The sequence below is a fragment of the Podarcis muralis genome, chromosome 4 (genome assembly GCF_964188315.1).
Source record: "Podarcis muralis chromosome 4, rPodMur119.hap1.1, whole genome shotgun sequence".
NCBI lineage: Eukaryota > Metazoa > Chordata > Lepidosauria > Squamata > Lacertidae > Podarcis > Podarcis muralis.
In genome coordinates, this window is record NC_135658.1 from 20,422,725 (window position 1) to 20,441,067 (window position 18,343).

Here is an 18,343-nt window from a genome sequence, read left to right on the forward strand (position 1 = left end):
CTGTGCAAGGCCTGGCCTTGCTGCTTTTGCACAGGAATTTCCAGTTTCGATCCCTTGAAGATCTCGGCTGGAAGACCAAAAGAAGTCCTCCTTTGAAATCCCAAGAGAGCTGCTGCGGGCAAGACCGGCCTTCCTCAGCCTGGTTCCCTCAGTGTATTTTGGACAACAACTTCTATCAGAGCGAGCCAGCATGACAGCCAAGCTGGATTACCGAGATGACAGCTAACTTCCTGCTCAGTGTGATGAAGAGGAAAGCCGCACAATCGAACGAAGTTCGAAGTAGCCTTATTGTACAAGGACAATGGAGCTAGGACAAATCTGAGGAGCTGAAGGACCCTTTAACAATCCTCCTCCAGCCTCAGCAGTTTTTTGTCTTTTTGTTTTTGTACTATCTGTCACTCGATGTTTTAAATCCCCTGTCGCTTTTGTTATCCTTTTTTTTCTTTTTTTTCTTTCTTTCTTTCTTTCTTTAAGTATTCGCCCAGGACGATATCTACCTTTACCTCCCCACCCCCATTTTATGTTGTTATTTCTATGTATATCATGCTATGGCCACACGGCTAATGCAATAAAATCTATTGATTGATTGACAGCCAAGCTGATGGGAACTGGGCAGCGCAGGAGACTGGGAGAGGCAGGAGTAGACTGCACTGGCTAATCAACACATTGGTCTATGGCAGCTGCCTATTTTCTTTTGCAAAATGTCTTGCAACCACAGAGGGCTGATCTCAGTCAGTGTTAAAATCAGGCCAATGGCCCATCTAGTCCAGCATCCTGTTTTAGCAGTAGCCAATCTGTGCAAAACCTAGGAGCAGGATTCCAGGACAAGAGAGTTCTTCCCTCTTGTGGTTTCCAGCAACTGGTATTCAGAAACGCTGCTGTGTCAGACTGTGGAGGCATGGCGCAGTTATTTTGGCTAATGGCTAGGCGCTTTTTTTTCCCAGCTGGTGCTCACCGGAGCTCAACTCTGGCACCTCTCAGGTGGGCGCCATTGCCATTGTCAGAGAACGAGGGAGGCGTTCCTGGTGAGTTCCAGCACCTTTCTCTAGAAAACCAGCACCGGCTCATAGCCAGTGATAGCCCTCTCCTCCATTTGAAAAGTCTTCGGCTTGACTTCAGCCAGAAAAATCTGAAAAATCAGCAACGCCGTTGACAGTGAAGAACCCCCCTCGCTTCTGTGTTTTTGCTTTTCGCCTCTTCTTTTAATAATCCATACTATGGATCCAAAGTTCAGGTCACCACAGATGCTAGAGACCTTTAGCTGAAAAGGGGCCACAAATAAAGAACATGCTTGCTCTTTTAGCAGCCTTAGAACATGTTTTGTTCTTTCCATTTGAAGAAAGGCGCAGGGCTTGGGGGGGGGGGGATTAAAAACAAACCCTGTGCTTGATACTAGGTCATCCTGACACAAAGCAGCAAAAGCCAATAAATCTTAATAAGGCTGATGGTTTAGGCTTCGCATGACAGTATTTCCACATGTTTCTGAGCTGGGGAAACGGGGAAGGCTTCAGTTATTGGGGGCAGCAGACAGAGACTCCCTCAGCTAGAGGGATGGCAATGCAAGTCAGCTGTTTGCCAGAGGGAAGAGCTGGTCTGTTTAGTGACAAAAAGCCAAACCCCCTCCTGGTCTGCTATAAGCGGAGGTGGGGTAGGTTTGAACAAAATCTAAATAAATACAGAATTCTTCACCATAATGAAATGAAAGCCCACCTTCACAAACCCCCAGCCTCAAAATTAACCTTCGCAAGACTCCATTACTTCACCATAAGCTTTGAGTCATCCCCAACTTGGCGCCTGCCAGATGTTTTTGGACTACAACTCCCATCAGCCTGCACCTGAATTTTTGGGGAGTTGCAGTTCAAAGCGCCCCAATGGTACCAGATTGATGAAGCTCCTCTAGATGAAGGTGATGAATTTGTATAGGGTGCGTGTAGGGTGGATTAACTGGCCTGAGGAAGTTTTCATGGGTGGTTACATCAAAGAGTCTTAGGGAGCTTATTTTTTATTTTGGGCTTTGTGAAAGCAGATGCTTATTTTTAATTAGTGTTTGCTGGAAATTGGTCAGTTTATTCGGGACAATGGAGGGCCGGAGTGGAATAGTTTTGCCCCACCCCTGGAGTTTTCCACGCTTAGTGGTAAGCCTCATCTTGCTTTTTCTTTCTTTCTAGAAGTGCCAACCCAGTAAACTTTTTTGTCTGTTACAGATTGATCGTGTTTAGCTCATGCTATATTAGGCCACCGATGCAGACCTTTGTCTCAAAATGTGCCCGGTTTATGCTGAAATGTACCACATAGGATTTGGCCTATTCAGGACTGGCCACTGCAGTGTTTGTACATATGATAATTAAGTTATTATAATAAAGAATCCTTTAAAAAAATACATTTCCTCCTAACCTCAGATTTTGGTTGCTAGAGATTTGCTTGCTGTTAAGAGCCGTTTCTGCCTCGATTGTTTTGATGTACTGCAAGTCACATCTGCACTATACATTTGAAGTGGTGTGATATCACTTTAAATTCTCGTGGCTTCCCCCAAAGAATCCTGGGAACTGTAGTTTGTTAAGGGTGCTGAGAGTTGTTAGAAGACCCCTGTTCCCCAGTTCACAGAGGTACAATTCCCAGAGTTCCCTGGGGAGGGAGATTGATTGGGAGATTCCCCCACCCCACCCAAATATATGTATATAATCACTGGTGCTACCATTGATTCTGACCAACACAGCCACAATTGAACCAAGAACCTAAATAATCCTAATATGTGAAAGTACCCTCATGTTTCTCTGGGCCACTGTAAAAAAATCACCACCACCCTCTGACCAGAAAGATAAATTTCAAAGTAGAGAAAGAATACATTTCCCAAGGTAGAAGACAATTTATATTTTATTTTCAACACATTCTTTGCATTTTATATACATATACACATATAGCCACGTGTTCGCACAAATGTATTAAAAGCTAAAACCTTACTACATTGCAGAAATTTAAAAATGAATAATATGAAGAGGGGAAATGTACAAGGTAACTTTCCGTTCTCAGAAAACAACGAAACAAAACTCATCTCTTGTTTATTCCTCAGGAGAAATTCAATCAGGCCTATTATAAAACATTTCTTATGACAAATATTGGTCATGATACCCTCCCCCCCCCCCAAGAAAAACCTGTTGTAAAAGAATAGTAATAGGAGAAAGTTTTACCATAAGAACATTTGTGGAGCATTTGCAGATTTGAAGACATAAACCCGCAGGTGTTGGACACAGGCTAAAAACCCTGGCACTGCAAAATCCCAAACCCTGAACCAACTCACACAATTTTTTTAAAAATGTACATTTGCTGGGTTTTATCTCTGCCAATGAGAGATGGGGCTGGGCTGGGGAGAGAGTAGAGGCAGCCAAGAGAGACAGCATTTCACTTTTTATGAAAGAGGAGCGGCTTCACCATGCCTGCCAGAATCTTGGGTAGTTGGGCAGCGATCACTTCCGACATCATCTCCGGAAAGTCTACACTCAGCGCCCGAGATTGGAGGAAAGTATTCAAGCAGTAGAGATGGAGTTGTTTCACAAGCTGTATTTTTTAATTTTTTACAAGAAAATCAATAATTTAAAAAATCAATAAATTATCCAAACAATGCACGTTGTTCTTCACTCTGCCTCCCCCCACATCCCATAATTGCCCGATACTTATGAAGCTGTGTGCAATGCAAGAAGTTATATTTTCTCTCTCATCTTCCCTGCTTCTCACAATCTCATCCTCATCCCACTTCACGGCGGGAGACAAAATGACAGGTGAGTATTTCTAGGTGACCACTAAGCTACTGTGAGAATGAGACCCAGTGATTGAGTTGGGAATGGGCCAATCTGTGAGTTTCTCTTTCCCTCAGTTTCTCACCCCCCCCCCCAATCTTAATTCTCCACATTTCCACCCCCGTTTGCAGGGTATTTCTTTTAAATCCTTATGAAAATTCACCGGCATTTTAGTGCAAATTGACCCTTAAATATACACAGGTTTGTACGCATTTTTTCCTTATGTACACATTTGTGCAAAGCCATTTCCCCTAAAATAATACATTTTGGTGTTATTTTCATGTACTTTATATACACTTTCCCCCAATACATGCATATCTGTGCACATTATTACTGGGTTAGAGAAATGCATTGCAAAATTGGGGGGGGGGGGGAGTGTAGATCTTGAAGGATGGCTGTGTTTCATAGCTCCTATTTTTTCAGAAAGTGCAAATTAAGTTGGTTTGCCTTTAAGTGAGAACTCAAGCCTAATTTCCTCTGCACCCCTACTAGCAAGGAGAAAATGATTGCATAATTGCATATATATATGCACATTGCTATTCTAAGCTCGGCTTCAGATTTCTTTGGGGGGCGGGGTGAAGACGCATAAATGTGTAAATACTGTATTTTTCGCTCTATAGGACACACTTTTTCCCCTCTAAAAATTAAGGGGAAATGTGTGTGCATCCTATGGATGAATGCAGGCTCCTTGGCTTCAGTGATAGCAATGCAAAGCCTCTGAAGTGCAGAGGGAGCGCTCCCTCCACACCCTGGAGGCTACGTGTTGCTTTCGCTGAAGCCTGGAGCCTTTGGAGCGCAGCGGGAACTCGCGCTGTGCTCCAAAGGCTTCGGGTTCCTTTTGCTGAAGCCGGAAAAGCAAGACTCTCCTGGCTTCAGCAGAGAGGGAGAGCTGCGCAGCGCCCCTTCAACCAAGTGGGAGGAGAAATGGAAGAGGCTCCGTTTCTCCTGCTGCTTCGCTGAAGGGGCGCTGAGCAGAGAGGGGGGGATTTTTTTTTTCTTGTTCTCCCCCTCTAAAACAAGGTGCGTCCTGTGGTCGGGTGCGTCCTATAGGGCGAAAAATACGGTAACAGCATATATCCTAAAGACAAAACAGTCTCAGCTGACCTTCATTCCAAGGCAAATGAACCCTGGGCAGGAGCTTCAAAGCCTTGGAGTCTTTCACTGCTCAGAGATTGGGGTGGTGTGTAACAGTAAGAAAATCTTACGGATTGAAATAAACTTACATCGTGCATGGAGTCCATAAGTTTCGTCAGCTGATAGAAGCGTTGTGAACTAGCCACAACCCCTTTCTGCCGCAGCCCGATTGCCTTGACCAGCTCTCTGATGTAGTTTGTTCTCATCTCCTCGAAGTGGCTTTGGCTTCTGAGACCTTCCAATGGAACTGAAAGAGGGAGGGAAAGACAACACACATTGTTTTGCTTTGTCTCCCCGCCCCCCGTTGCTCAAATTCTGAAATAAAGCAAAAAGAGCATTCTCGTCCTCTCTCAGGGGTTGTACAGATTCACAAAGTTACCTGGGTATGTTGGGCAGAGTTTGAAGCAGATAAAAAAAGGTAAAGGACCTCTGACAGTTAAGTCTTGTCACAGATGACTCTGGGGTTGTGGCGCTCATCTCGCTTTACAGGCTGAGGGAGCCGGTGTTTGTCCGCAGACAGTTTTTCTGGGTCATGTGGCCAGCATGACTAAGCCGCTTCTGGCGCAACGGAACACCGAAACCAGAGCAGCGCACGGAAACACCGTTTACCTTCCCGCCAGAGTGGTACCTATTTATCTACTTGCACTACTATGTGCTTTCGAAGTGCTAGGTTGACAGGAGCTGGGACCGAACCACCGACCTTCTGATCAGCAAGCCCAAGAGGCTCAGTGGTTTAGACGACAGCGCCACCCGCGTCCCTCTGAAGCAGATATCCAAACTCAAAGTTCGTCACCAAATTAACCATGTTTGATCAGAGTTTGGGCGGTGGGTAGCAACTGGAGGCTGGGGAGATTTGCATGATGGGTGAGGCTGATGGGGGGGGGGGGTTCCCCTCCTAATGCTTTACTCTTATTCACACTTGTGTGCTCATCCTCATGTGTTTAAGGGCAGAAAAGGCGGTGCACCAGAAACATGAAACTGCTTCCTTGCCCACTTCTGCGATGTAGTGATGGCTACCAGCTTGGATGACTTTACCAGACACATTCATGAAGGATAAAGCTATCAATAGGCACTAGCCATGATGCCTCTGTCCTGCCTCCAGCGCCAAGGGCAGTATACCTCAGAATACCACTTCCTAGGAATCACCTCTGAGCTACAGTCCCTAACCGTTAAGTTATGTCCCTGCGGTCCTTGAAAAGTCAGCTTTTTGTTTTCACCCAGGCAGTTGGATGGAGCATACATAAAATGTGCCATGTGAAGAAGAGGAAGAGGAGGAGGAGGAGGAGGAGGAGGAGGAGGAGGAGGAGGAGGAGGAGGAAGAAGAAGAAGAAGAAGAAAGAAGAAGAAGAAGAAGAAGAAGAAGAAGAAGAAGAAGAAGAAGAAGAAGAAGAAGAAGAAGAAGAAGAAGCAGCAGCAGCTGTGTCTTACTTGTATTGAGAAGGAGCAAGGCTTTCATGCAGAGATACTCTTCACTGCTTACTTGCAGCTTGACAAACTCTTGGGGTATTTGCCACATGGTCAGGCACAGTGAATAGAATGATGAGTCCTTCATCCTCTGTCTTGCACCCAGAAAACAAGAAAGAAACTTAAATAAACTTAAATAATAAGTCCATGATTATTCCGTGTACAAACCTTGGAACCAAGCGTGCTGGGTATCTGATCATGACTTTTTCTTACTAACAAGTTTGTTGTCATACAGATAAAAATAAAATAAAAAGTTAGCCCTTCAAGAAGGGTGTGTGTGTGTGGATGAGCTTGGAAGCCACAAAGGCTTCACTTTAAAATTTTTTTTTTTTTTTTTTGCCAATTACAGCAGTATAAAACAACACAGTGTCAAATATCTCATGTGCCGATGTTATGGCATATGACTGGAAATAAGTGATAAGCAGTAAAATCTGATGATCGGTAAGTAAAACAACTAACTGCTATAGCCCCTCCAAAACCCAGTATGGGTATGTGAAGGTTGTGAACTCTCAAGCAAAGTGTTTGTGACAATTACCATTCAAATCTCAATTCTGCCATGAATTGACTCAGTCGCTTTATACACTCTTTTCGTCTCAGTCACCCATGTGTAATTATTGGCAATTCCCTCCTCCAATCAAAAATGGATTGGAAGAAGGCCAATGAACTGAAGCTCGATCCAGATTTGATGGAAGTACTATGGATGGCTCCATCTGGACTGCATGGAGTTGCTCTCCCCTTGAAAGATCAGGCTCACAGTCTAAAGGAACCATCAGATTAGTCTTATCTTTAAAGGTCCATGTGGCCTTTGGGTTTCGAAGCACCCATCATCACCATCACCAGCTGTGACCCCTCCTGGAGAGAGGGAGTCTTGCATGCACTGCCAGCATCTTGCATTGACTGCCCCCATGCACTATATGTGGGGCTGCCTTTGAAGACTGTTCAGAAATGGCAGTTAGTGCAAAACCCAACAACAGCACCTGTTTTATCTGGGTCTGGTCCTATAGAAGGTGTCATGCAAGTCTGAGAACACCTGAAGTAGCTTCTGGTCCAAGCACAATTCAAAATGCTGGTTTTAACCTATACACCCTTAAACTGTTTGGGAGCATGAACCTATTTATTAGCATCAGTCTCCGATCAGCTGCTCCATGTTCACCCTCCAATGGAAGAAATGTGGATGGTGATCAGAGATGGGACCTTTCCACTCATGGTACCACATTTATGGAACTCACCACATCAAAAATATTCACCTGGTCCTTCTTTTCTTTCCTTTTTCTTCTTTTCTTTTTTACATTCAATTTTTTAAATTTAATTTTCTTTCATTAGACAGTTACATATTCCAATCCATGCTTTAACATATATTAAATATAAAACAAATCCAAACAATATCCACATTTCTTCACCCGTGACTTCCTACCACCTCACTGCAGCATCTTCTATCCTATTTTCTTTTCAGTTGTGTTGATTATTATCTCATTTACACACAACAAATAACTTACCTATCTGAATTTTTACTTTGCGAAATTTATTCAATACATACCAAGGGTTTGATTTGGGAACAATATTTTGCCAGATATTCTTTCCCACTCTTTTTAAAAAGTTTTTGATTTAATTGTTGTCTAATTATCAGTGTCATTTTAGCCAATTCCAGATACTCACACAGCTTACTTTGCCAGTCTGCCTTTGTTGGTACCGTAGCCCCTTTCCAATTCCTGGCAATTAACATTTTGGCAATACGGTCCTTTTTTTTCTTTTGGCACCAGGTGGAAACATTTTTATTCACCCAGGCTTCTAAAATACTGCATCTATTTTAACCTCCTGTTATATTTACCTACCGCTGCAGGTAGCTGGAACTGGCATTACTTAATGCATGCAATGTTTAGAGAGCAAGAGCAGGTGAATAACACAGAGAAGCTGGAATCCTTTACTTACTCATTCAGTATTAAGTCAGGTGCAAAATACAGCATCTGCCCACAGACATGCTTATAAGACCTCCATCCCATGGCAAACACCATTAGGCTCATCCAGGAGTACTGGATAAGGGTTATCTGATCATCAATGTGTAGGCCCCGGAATCCTGGAAAAGTGGAGAGGAGGAGGCAGGTTAACAACGTGAAAAGGTCCTTTTACCATGTGTGGTGGGCTTGAAGAAAGTAAAATGCTTCTGGGAAATGATATATAATGAGATGAAGAAAATGTTGAAATATACATTTGTGAAAAGACCAGAAGCATTTTTACTTGGTATTGTAGGTACAGAAATTAATAGACAGGATAACAACTTGTTTTTATACGCAACTACAGTAGCGAGAGTACTATTAGCCCAACGACGGAAACAGGAAGAATTACCAGTGAAGGAGGAGTAGCAAATAAAACTGACAGAGGATGCAGAGCGGCCTCAGTCCTGTATACCTGAGGGAGCATCTCCACCCCCATCGTTCAGCCCGGACACTAAGATCCAGCGCCGAGGGCCTTCTGGCAGTTCCCTCATTGTGAGAAGTGAGGTTATAGGGCACCAGACAGAGGGCCTTCTTGGTAGTGGCACCCGCCCTGTGGAACACCCTCCCTTCAGATGTGAAGGAAATAAGCAGCTACCCTATCTTTAAAAGACATCTGAAGGCAGCCCTGTTTAGGGAAGTTTTTAATATTTAATGCTGTACTGTTTTTAACACTTGATTGGGAGCCTCCCTGAGTGGCTGGGGAAACTCAGCCAGATGGGCGGGGTATAAATATTAAATTATTATTATTATTATTATTATTATTATTATTATTATTATTATTATTATTATTATAACTGGCAAAGTTGACTGGGAGAATTCGGAACCAGAACGAGCAGGACTTCCTTTTTTAAAAAAATAATAATAATTTTCATTAACAGGGACCAGGACTTCCTTAAGGATTGGAAGAAATATATGCCTTATTTGAAAGACAATTGCATTAATGTAACATCGCTTGTCGGTTTAGAAGTTTTGTAAGGAGGACTATATAAATTATTGTAAAATGATTTAGGAAGGAAATAATTAGGAGGCGAAGTTTAAAAGCACTAATGATAATAATAAAATGCAAGATCAGATAACAAATTTGAAAATCACTAGACAGCATTGACGGAAGTCACAGGCTATAATAGCCAAAATGAGGATGGTGTGATGTGAAGTGAAGTTTTGTTTGGGAAATATATGCAAAAACTAATAAAAATGATTTTAAGAGAAAAGAGAATCTGCAGCCCTTCTCATTTCAAAAGGCACGAACGGTGGATGGCGTCTGGCACAGAGGGTCTCAAATTATGCAGGTTCGGCCTATGCAATCTTCTTACTGTGGACAAGCTGGGTTTGCATTAATATGCTCAGCAAATAAGAGAAGCACACATCTCCTCTCCCCGCAGCCACCTTGCTGAAACAACGATTAAAGCAATGCTGAGAAAGGCACAGGCATTGGAAGCCCTGAGGGCTATAGGAATACAAGAAGAATCAGGCCATCTGATGCAGCATCCTGCTCTGTCGGTGACCAAGCAGATGCCCTTATGGGATGCTCACAAGCAGGACCCATGTGCTATGGCACCGTCCCCATTTGTCGATTCCAGCAACTAGTATTCAGCAGTATGCCATCTCTGGTGGTAGAGGAACTGCAGGGTTTACCTCGCCTGGACGGTTCACTCCCGCAGAGATCGCTCCATGGGCTGAATCACAGCCCAGACACAATTTCCGGCACCGTGGAAGTGAGTCCCCGCTCCGCGCTGCATCTGTTTAGCAGCATGCGGGGACTCGCCAAGTGGGCGGCTCGGTTTGGGGGCAGCTCGTGGGCCATTTAAACGACCCCCATGGACTGCTTGTGGCCCATGGGCCATTGTATAGTCTGTCTTTCGATAGCAACCAACAGATGGGACAGCGAAGTAGATACGTTGGAAATTTATTATTGCATGGGAAAATATGGAAATGTTCCCTCATTAAAATAATACATATAATGGAGTAAACGGTTTTTTAAAAACAACAACAACCAAGCAGCACATCCATTCACCAGACGTTATCCTGTTCAACCTGAGCTAAAATAGAATGGATGCTTAAAAACCAATGTGGAAATGTGGTCACAAGGGATTAGATCTAGGTTTAAGCCTTGCCCATGAATTGCTCCAAGGGATTAAATGAATGTTTAACCTGCCTTTCCTCATATGAACTTGCCTGAACCCTCAGAGGTGCCGCCTCCATGAGAACAAAAGCAGATCAAGCCACGTGCTGGATCAAGCCACGGGCAAATTGGATCCAGAATCCTGTTCTCACAGGGACCAATCAGATGCCTGGAATTCCTTTTCATTTCACAACAGCAAGGGGAACAGAGTTGTCTAACCAGAAAACAGTATGAACAGAGGGCAGATCCACACCACCCTGGGAACTGCCGTTTGTTAAGGGTGCTTTGTGAGTGTGAAACTACAGTTCCCAGAATTCTTTGGGGGAAGCCATGTGGTTTAAATATACTTTGGATGTGCTTTAAATATATGGTGAAACTTCCTATCGGTGTCCTATTAAAGCATCTGAACCATTTATTTATAGAAGTATTACTTTACCACCATATCATGAAAAAGATCAGGGTGGTGAACAGTGTCAAATCCTTATACCCTTCAAAATTAAAAATACAGATAATCATTAAAATGGCTGGCTAATCAAAATAAAAATTAAACAACTTCACAGGCCTGTTGGCATAATAATGTATTCAAGAGACACCTAAATATCAAAGCAGCAGGGGAAAAGCTGTGGATAGGGCACATGAGATAACTTAATATCTATCTTATGTGTTATTGCGGCTGATTTTTATTATTATTATGTTATTATCATTTTTACAATGCCTAGATTGTCTTATACCAAGCCAATTGGTTCATTTAGCGCAGTATTGCTAACAAGTCAAACAACCTACACCATCACAAATTTCTTCCTAATGTTTAGTTGGAATCCCTTTCCGGTAATTTGAAAAGCTTGGCCTGAATCCTACCCTCTGAAGTGGCAGAGAACAAATTTTCTCTATCAAATATTTGAAGATGACTATTGAACATCCTTCCCCCAGGCTGAACATACCCGATTCTTTCAGTCCTTCATCATAGGACTTGGTCTCTAAGTCCCTCCCCATCTTTCTCACCTACTTCTGGACCACATTCTAGTTAGTCGATTTCCTTCTTAAACTGTGACTCTCAAAACTGGATGCTGTTCTCCAGATAAGGTCTGAAGAAAGCAGAACAGAGTGGTACTGTTACCCAAACCGTTACCTGGTAATGACTTGGACCACTTGACTACACAGAGGAGCTGCCTCTCACATAGTTGATTGAGGCTGGTCAACAAAGCACTTGGGGTTTCTGGTTGTGTGTTGTCATATCCTGCATAGACCACTTCCGGTTCGATGCTCTCCAAGACATTGATCAATGGAGGAATAAGCTGGACTTCTTGTGCTGGCGAAAAAGAGAGCCTTTGTGCCAGGGCTTGGCCGTCCTTAGGAAGGGCTACCGATGGCTGGAGTGCAACATCTAATGCTCTCAGCACTTTGAGCTTATTGAACTTCTTAAACTTTCGACCTGCAATCCAAAAACACACATCTAAGGGGCAGCAAACAGAAACAGAAGTGCAAAGCAGATAAAAACATCATATAAGAATGCATACTTAATTCAATAAGCAGCTTTTTGTACAATCGCAATGTCGTATGCATAGTAGCGCAGCTAATATTGGGAACTGGTGAGATCAGAGTACAAACCAACTCTGCTTTAAAGTTCTTAGCTAATGATGAATTGGTACCATGCTGAGCTTGCCACCACCTCACCCTCCTGGTAAACAGCAGCAGAGCAACTGACCAAAGGTAAGGTAAGTGGAGAGACTTCACCTTCTGCCACTGCTGAGACTCCACTCATAGTTACCGTATTTTTCCGTGTATTGGACGAGGTTTTTTGACTCAAAAATCACATTAAAAAACTGAGGTCGTCCAATACATAGATAGTGGCATGGGGGGAAAAAGCAGGGTGCTGCCAGCCATCCAGTTGATGGGAGCGTGACTTCCCCCGATGCCGCAGTGAGGGGGGAGCGATCTGGTTGGTGTTTTCTGCCCACAGTTGCATGGGGGGGGGAAGCTGCGCACTGCCAGCTAGCTCGTTGGTGGGAGTGCAACTTCCCCCAATGCTGCTGCGCATGGCGGGCACTCCCTGGATCCCTTCCCCCACATGGCAGCAACAGGGGAGGCTGCGCTCCCACCCCCCGGGCCATCTCCCCTCATTTTCTTAAAATTGGGTCCCCAAAAATAGGGGGGTCTTATACATGGGGGCATCCTATAGCTGGAAAAATATGGTAGTTTGGCCACCAGTGTGGTGTAGTGGTTAAGAGCGGTAGTCTCGTAATCTGGGGAACCGGGTTCGTGTCTCCGCTCCTCCACATGCAGCTGCTGGGTGACCTTGGGCCAGTCACACTTCTTTGAAGTCTCTCAGCCCCACTCACCTCACAGAGTGTTTGTTGTGGGGGAGGAAGGGAAAGGAGATTGTTAGCCGCTTTGAGACTCCTTAAAGGGAGTGAAAGGCGGGATATCAAATCCAAACTCTTCTTCTTCTTCTTCAAAGCAACCCCCTTCATTCTCTGTTGTACCTTGTGGTTGCCAGGAGTCTGAGAAATGTAGCAATGACCCCCCCCCCCCCCAAGCCTTGGAAACTTGCAGTTCTCTGCAATCATGGTACTGAATCAAGGCTGCCTTCTATCACTTCCAGCTATGTTTTGCAGAAAAAGAAGAGGGCAGCAGGGGCATTACGAGAGAATCATAGAAACACAGAATTGTAGAGTTGGAAGGGACCCCAAGGGTCATCTACTCCAACCCCCTGCAATGCAGGAATCTCAACTAAAGCATCCTTGGCAGATGGCCATCCAACCTCTGCTTAAAAACCTCTGCTTTAAAGGAAGGAGAGTCCACAACCTCCTGAGGGAGTCTATTCCACTGTCAAACAGATGTCAGATCATTCTTCCTGATGTTGAGTTGGAATCTCCTTTCTTGTAACTTGAAGCTATTGGCTCAAGTCCTATCCTCCAGAGCGGGAGAAAACAAGCATGCTCCTTCCTCCATGTGACAGCCCTTGAAGATAGGGCTGTCACATGGAGATAGTTGAAGACGGCTGTCATATCTCAGTCTCTTCTTTTCCAGGCCAAACGTACCCACCTCATAAGGCTTGGTTTCCAGACCACTGAGGTTGCCCTCCTCTGCACCCATTCCAGCTTATCAATTTCCTTCTTACATTATGGTGCCCAGTAAAATGGCACAGAAAGGCAAAGTTTCCGGGGCTCATAGTGCTCCATTGGGCAGGTATTTAAACAAGGGATCTCCAAGCTTATTGTGTGCTGGATGCCATCACTCAATGCAACAAGACTTGGAGCTGAGCATAGGTCCAAGCATACACCAAGCTACTTTGGGCCTGCTATAAAAATGAATCTGAATCACCGCATTTTAGGTGAACAAGTTCCAAGTCAAGCTGGAGATGGTTGCCTGTTATTAAACTTAAACATTTTGGGTCTGTTGTTGCCTATGGAACCAACTAGGTTTGGGATCAGAGACACTATAGCTATGTAATATCATGAACCACATCCTGGATCATCTTCTGCTAATTTAGGTTTATAGTCTGCTGTGCCCCATAGACTCAAGGCAGGTTATAGCAATAAATAGGCAATTCTCACCCTTGCCCTGGTCTAGAACAGGGGTGTGGGCTGAATGAGATCCACTAGGTCTGTGAAGCCGTTTCTGCCTAGCCACGGCCACCTGCCCTACATTCAAAGATAGGGCTTTGATAAAAGGGACTTTGCAGGCATTGCCAATGGGTTGCCTGCAAACAAACTGATTGTTGGCACTTGGGAAGCCCCATGCAAAGGGTGTTGCAACTGCTGACTGTTGCTACAAGCTCTGTTTCAAACTGCATGGGCAAAAATGGGTCACCAGGTGTCACTGTAATGTCAAGTGATAGACAGGTGTGCAACCTGCCAGCCATATGCAGTGCACCAACCCTGGCCGAGAAAGTTGTGTCTGCTTATTTCATCACTTTGCTCCTGCGATTTTCCATGTTAAGGGGGCTGTCGACAGGGTTTCCCCACTCCCCCAGCATAAAATAACATGGAAATGAGTGCTAAGCAAGCACTACATTCCATTGCTTTTCCAGAAGTGGCTGGACTTTCATGTGAAAGTTCAAATATAATGCAGAAATTAACAGTATGGGGAAATGTAGGGGAAAGGGGATCAAATGCTGTATGAATGCAGCCCTAGAAGAAGGGAAAGGGATGCTTCACAGAATGGAGGAGGATGCAAAATAACAGGCTAGAAAGCAATTGGGCAGGGAAATATTATGAGCACTAATTGCAATAAATGGATGCACAATAGGTATCAAATCTTTCCTTTGAATAGGGAACCTAACGAGTGCTAGTTAGATCCAATGGATGTGAAATAGTATCTGCACTGTATCTGGTTTCTATGCCTTTTAGTTGGTGAAGAAGAAGAAGAAGAAGAAGAAGAAGAAGAAGAAGAAGAAGAAGAAGAAGAAGAAGAAGAAGAAGACTGTGCTGTCCATCAGACTGGGTTCCCCCAGCCACTCTGGGTGACTTCCAACAAATTAAAACATTAAACACCATGGGGAATTAAGTCAGATTTCTGTGACTTTTAGGCTGCAATCTACACAATGCTTTTGTGGGACCAAGCCCCACTGAATACAGTGGCACTCAGTGGCACTTACTTCTGAGTAAATCTGCAGAGGTTTACATTGTGAGGAAGGAACACAGCACAGGATTTAAATGTCATGTGAAGTCAGCATAAGCATGCAATAAATGGGGGAAATTGCTTCTTCCCTTTTGCAGAAGTATGTCAGAAACATGGAGCAGCTTTTGAGGCAATGTGAAATATCCAGAGAAAAACATAAAGTGTCTCCCAGATCCATATTCTGCATTAGATAACATTTGGTGTTTGTCTTCTCTGGACCTTAGGAGTAGCACTGGAGGAAAAGGCAAGGGATGATCAATAGTCTGTTTGGTCTCCTACAGAACTATTCATACCTAATTCTCGATTTAGATTTATTCCACTTTCCCCAAGGGTGTGGAAGAAAGTTGGAAGAGAAGGTACCAAGCTGTGCTAGACAATTCACTGCAAACAGACAAGTTTCTATGAAGAATGCTTCACCAAATAAGTAGGTGAAAAATGTTGACGATTTATTATTTCCCGACAGACTACCATAATTCTGCCTCCAAGGTCACTCTGCCCTCTTAGTTCTCTATGTACTCCAGAAGGAGTGGGCCCAGCCTAGAGAACAAAGCAGGGGTGATAGATCAAGATTTCAAAGACAAATTTGAAGTAACATCTTGTGAAAAATCTTACTTGCAAAGGGTTTTCATTTTTCCCCCTCCTGGGATGTGACATAGATAGGATAGCTGTTAAGTTTATTAAAAAGGGACACGAAGGGGCTCATCGTACTAGATTCTCCAGTGGTTAGTAACAGGTAGAATAATTATTTAGCCTCCACTACGCAGTTCGAAAGCACGTCAAAGTGCAAGTAGATAAATAGGTACTGCTCCGGCGGGAAGGTAAACGGCGTTTCTGTGTGCTGCTCTGGTTTGCCAGAAGTGGCTTAGTCATGCTGGCCACACGACCCGGAAGCTGTACGCCGGCTCCCTCGGCCAATAAAGTGAGATGAGCGCTGCAACCTCAGAGTCGTCCGCGACCGGACCTAATGGTCGGGGTCCCTTTACCTTTTACTAGGGATAGGCAAATTTGTCAATTCCTGCTTCTCTCAGCTTCTCATTTCTCCACCCTTTAGTTTTCCACATCTTAACATCGGTTTTCCCATTTGCCTGTAACAGTTCCTCATGAAAATTCAGCAGCACTTCTGCATGAACTTCTCAGAGTGTTTATTTGTATGCCTAAAATGCATTATTTTGCAAAGCAATGTCCCCTAATGTCATACCTCATGTTGCGTTCCACTCTCGTTACTATAATAATAATAATAATAATTTATTATTTGTACCCCGCCCATCTGGCTGGTTTCCCCAGCCACTCTGGGCGGCTTCCAACAAAGATGAAAAATAAACTAAAATGTCACATATTAAAAACTTCCCTGACTTCTGAATGTCAGGTAGTTGTTTATCGCTTTGACATCTGATGGGAGGGCATTCCACAGGGCGGGCGCCACTACCGAGAAGGCCCTCTGCCTGGTTCCCTGTATCTTGGCCTCTCGCAGTGAGGGAACCACCAGAAGGCCCTCGGAACTGGACCTCAGTGTCCGGGCAGAACGATGGGGGAGGAGACGCTCCTTCAGATATACTGGACCGAGGCCGTTTAGGGCTTTAAAGGTCAGCACCAACACTTTGAATTGTGCTCGGAAACGTACTGGGAGAAAATGTAGGTCTTTCAAGACCGGTGTTATATGGTCTCGGCGGCTGCTCCCAGTCACCAGTCTAGCTGCTGCATTCTGGATTAGTTGTAGTTTCTGGGTCACCTTCAAAGGTAGCCCCATGTAGAGTGCATTGCAGTAGTCCAAGCGGACTTTCAACTTATAAACGCGGCAAACCTGGAAGTGTTTACTTCCGGGTTCGCTGCCCGCACATGCACAGAAGCACTCGATTGCGCCATACACATGTGCAGAAGAGGCGCTCTAGTTACGGACTTTTCGGGGTGCGAACAGCACCCCGAAATGGATTAAGTCCGCAACTAGAGGTACCACTGTAAAATGTATTTGTGTATGTTATTTTATGCACACTTTACCACAGTGTAGGCATGTGGGGGGGCGCACTGCTTGCCTGAAGAAATGCATTGAAAAGTTAAGAGAAGTGCGGTTTTCGAAAGACGGCTGCATTTCGTAAAGTGCAAATTGGGGAGGTTCACCAACTGAATTGCCTTCCTCTCCCTTCTTGGTGCACTGCTAGCTACAAGGAACCTTAATGCCATCCTCACTCTCTCCCACGCCCAGCCCAGCCCAAAAGAGAAGCATTTTACAGGAGAAAAGGCGAGGCTTAATCCCCATGAAAATTCGTCAGCACTTCTGTGCAAATTTTTCCTAACGTACACATTACAGTATGCAATCTTCCCTTGTGTTCATGTGTGTGTGTTTTTTTGTAAGGCTATTTCCCCTAATATAATGCATTTGGGGATTTAAAAAGCTAATATATGCATTCATACGCATTGTTTATAATAATAATAATAATAATAATTTATTATTTATACCCCACCCATCTGGCTGGGTTTCCCCAGCCACTCTGGGTGGCTTCCAACTGAATATTAAAAACAGTACAGCATCAAACATTAAAAACTTTCCTAAAGAGGGCTGCCTTCAGATGACTTTTACCCTTAGTAAATGCATTTTATACATTGGCTGCAGGACTGCACTGAAAAATTTGGAGAAATGTGAATTTCGAAGGATGGGTGCCCTTTGGCTTACATATTCTATTGGAAAGTGTAAATTAAGTAGGTATGCCTTTAAATGTGAACTGAATCAAACTTCTTCCCCATCTCCATTGCCACACTCCATTAAAAAAACCAACTGGATTGGGCAAAACAGTTTGCTAACCCTTGACCCTGCCTGAGGCTTCACAGAATGAGCATAATAAATATAACAAAGTAAACTAAAAATAATGTGCGATGGTGATCTGATCAGCTTTACAAAGGATTTTTTTAAAAAAAAAATGGTCTCATTTATGCCTCTGGTCACTAATGAAATTATGATGATCTCACGGGCAAAGCCATTGTCTCTGAGCAGTAGCGGAACAATAGAGTGTTCAATCCTGCGCAGGGAAACTGTCAACACGGGTGCCAACTGAGAAGGAGTGAAGGAATGCGACATTTAGAAGTAGTAACAAGGAAAGAATGCTTAATTGCAGTGCTATAAATGCAAATCGGAACGCAAACACCCCATTAAACAAAGCAGTTCTAGCAAAAACTTATCGCTATTATTTGGCGGGTCATTACAGCTGTTGTCTTGTTTT

The 18,343-nt window shown here is 44.0% G+C and overlaps 1 protein-coding gene across 1 annotated transcript in view; it reads right to left on the reverse strand.

Annotated features, from left to right (window-relative positions):
• Positions 1 to 2,856: 2,856 nt before the first annotated feature.
• Positions 2,857 to 18,343, reverse strand: part of PGR (progesterone receptor) — a 54,432-nt gene continuing 38,945 nt past the window's right edge. Inside the window, exons 4-8 of the mRNA XM_028726132.2 lie at positions 11,638 to 11,940; positions 8,322 to 8,466; positions 6,357 to 6,487; positions 5,018 to 5,175; positions 2,857 to 3,555 (exon numbers count right to left, since the gene is read on the reverse strand). Of these exons, the coding sequence (XP_028581965.2) occupies positions 3,400 to 3,555; positions 5,018 to 5,175; positions 6,357 to 6,487; positions 8,322 to 8,466; positions 11,638 to 11,940 (893 nt within the window). The 3' untranslated portion in view covers positions 2,857 to 3,399. The remainder of the gene's footprint in view (positions 3,556 to 5,017; positions 5,176 to 6,356; positions 6,488 to 8,321; positions 8,467 to 11,637; positions 11,941 to 18,343) is intronic.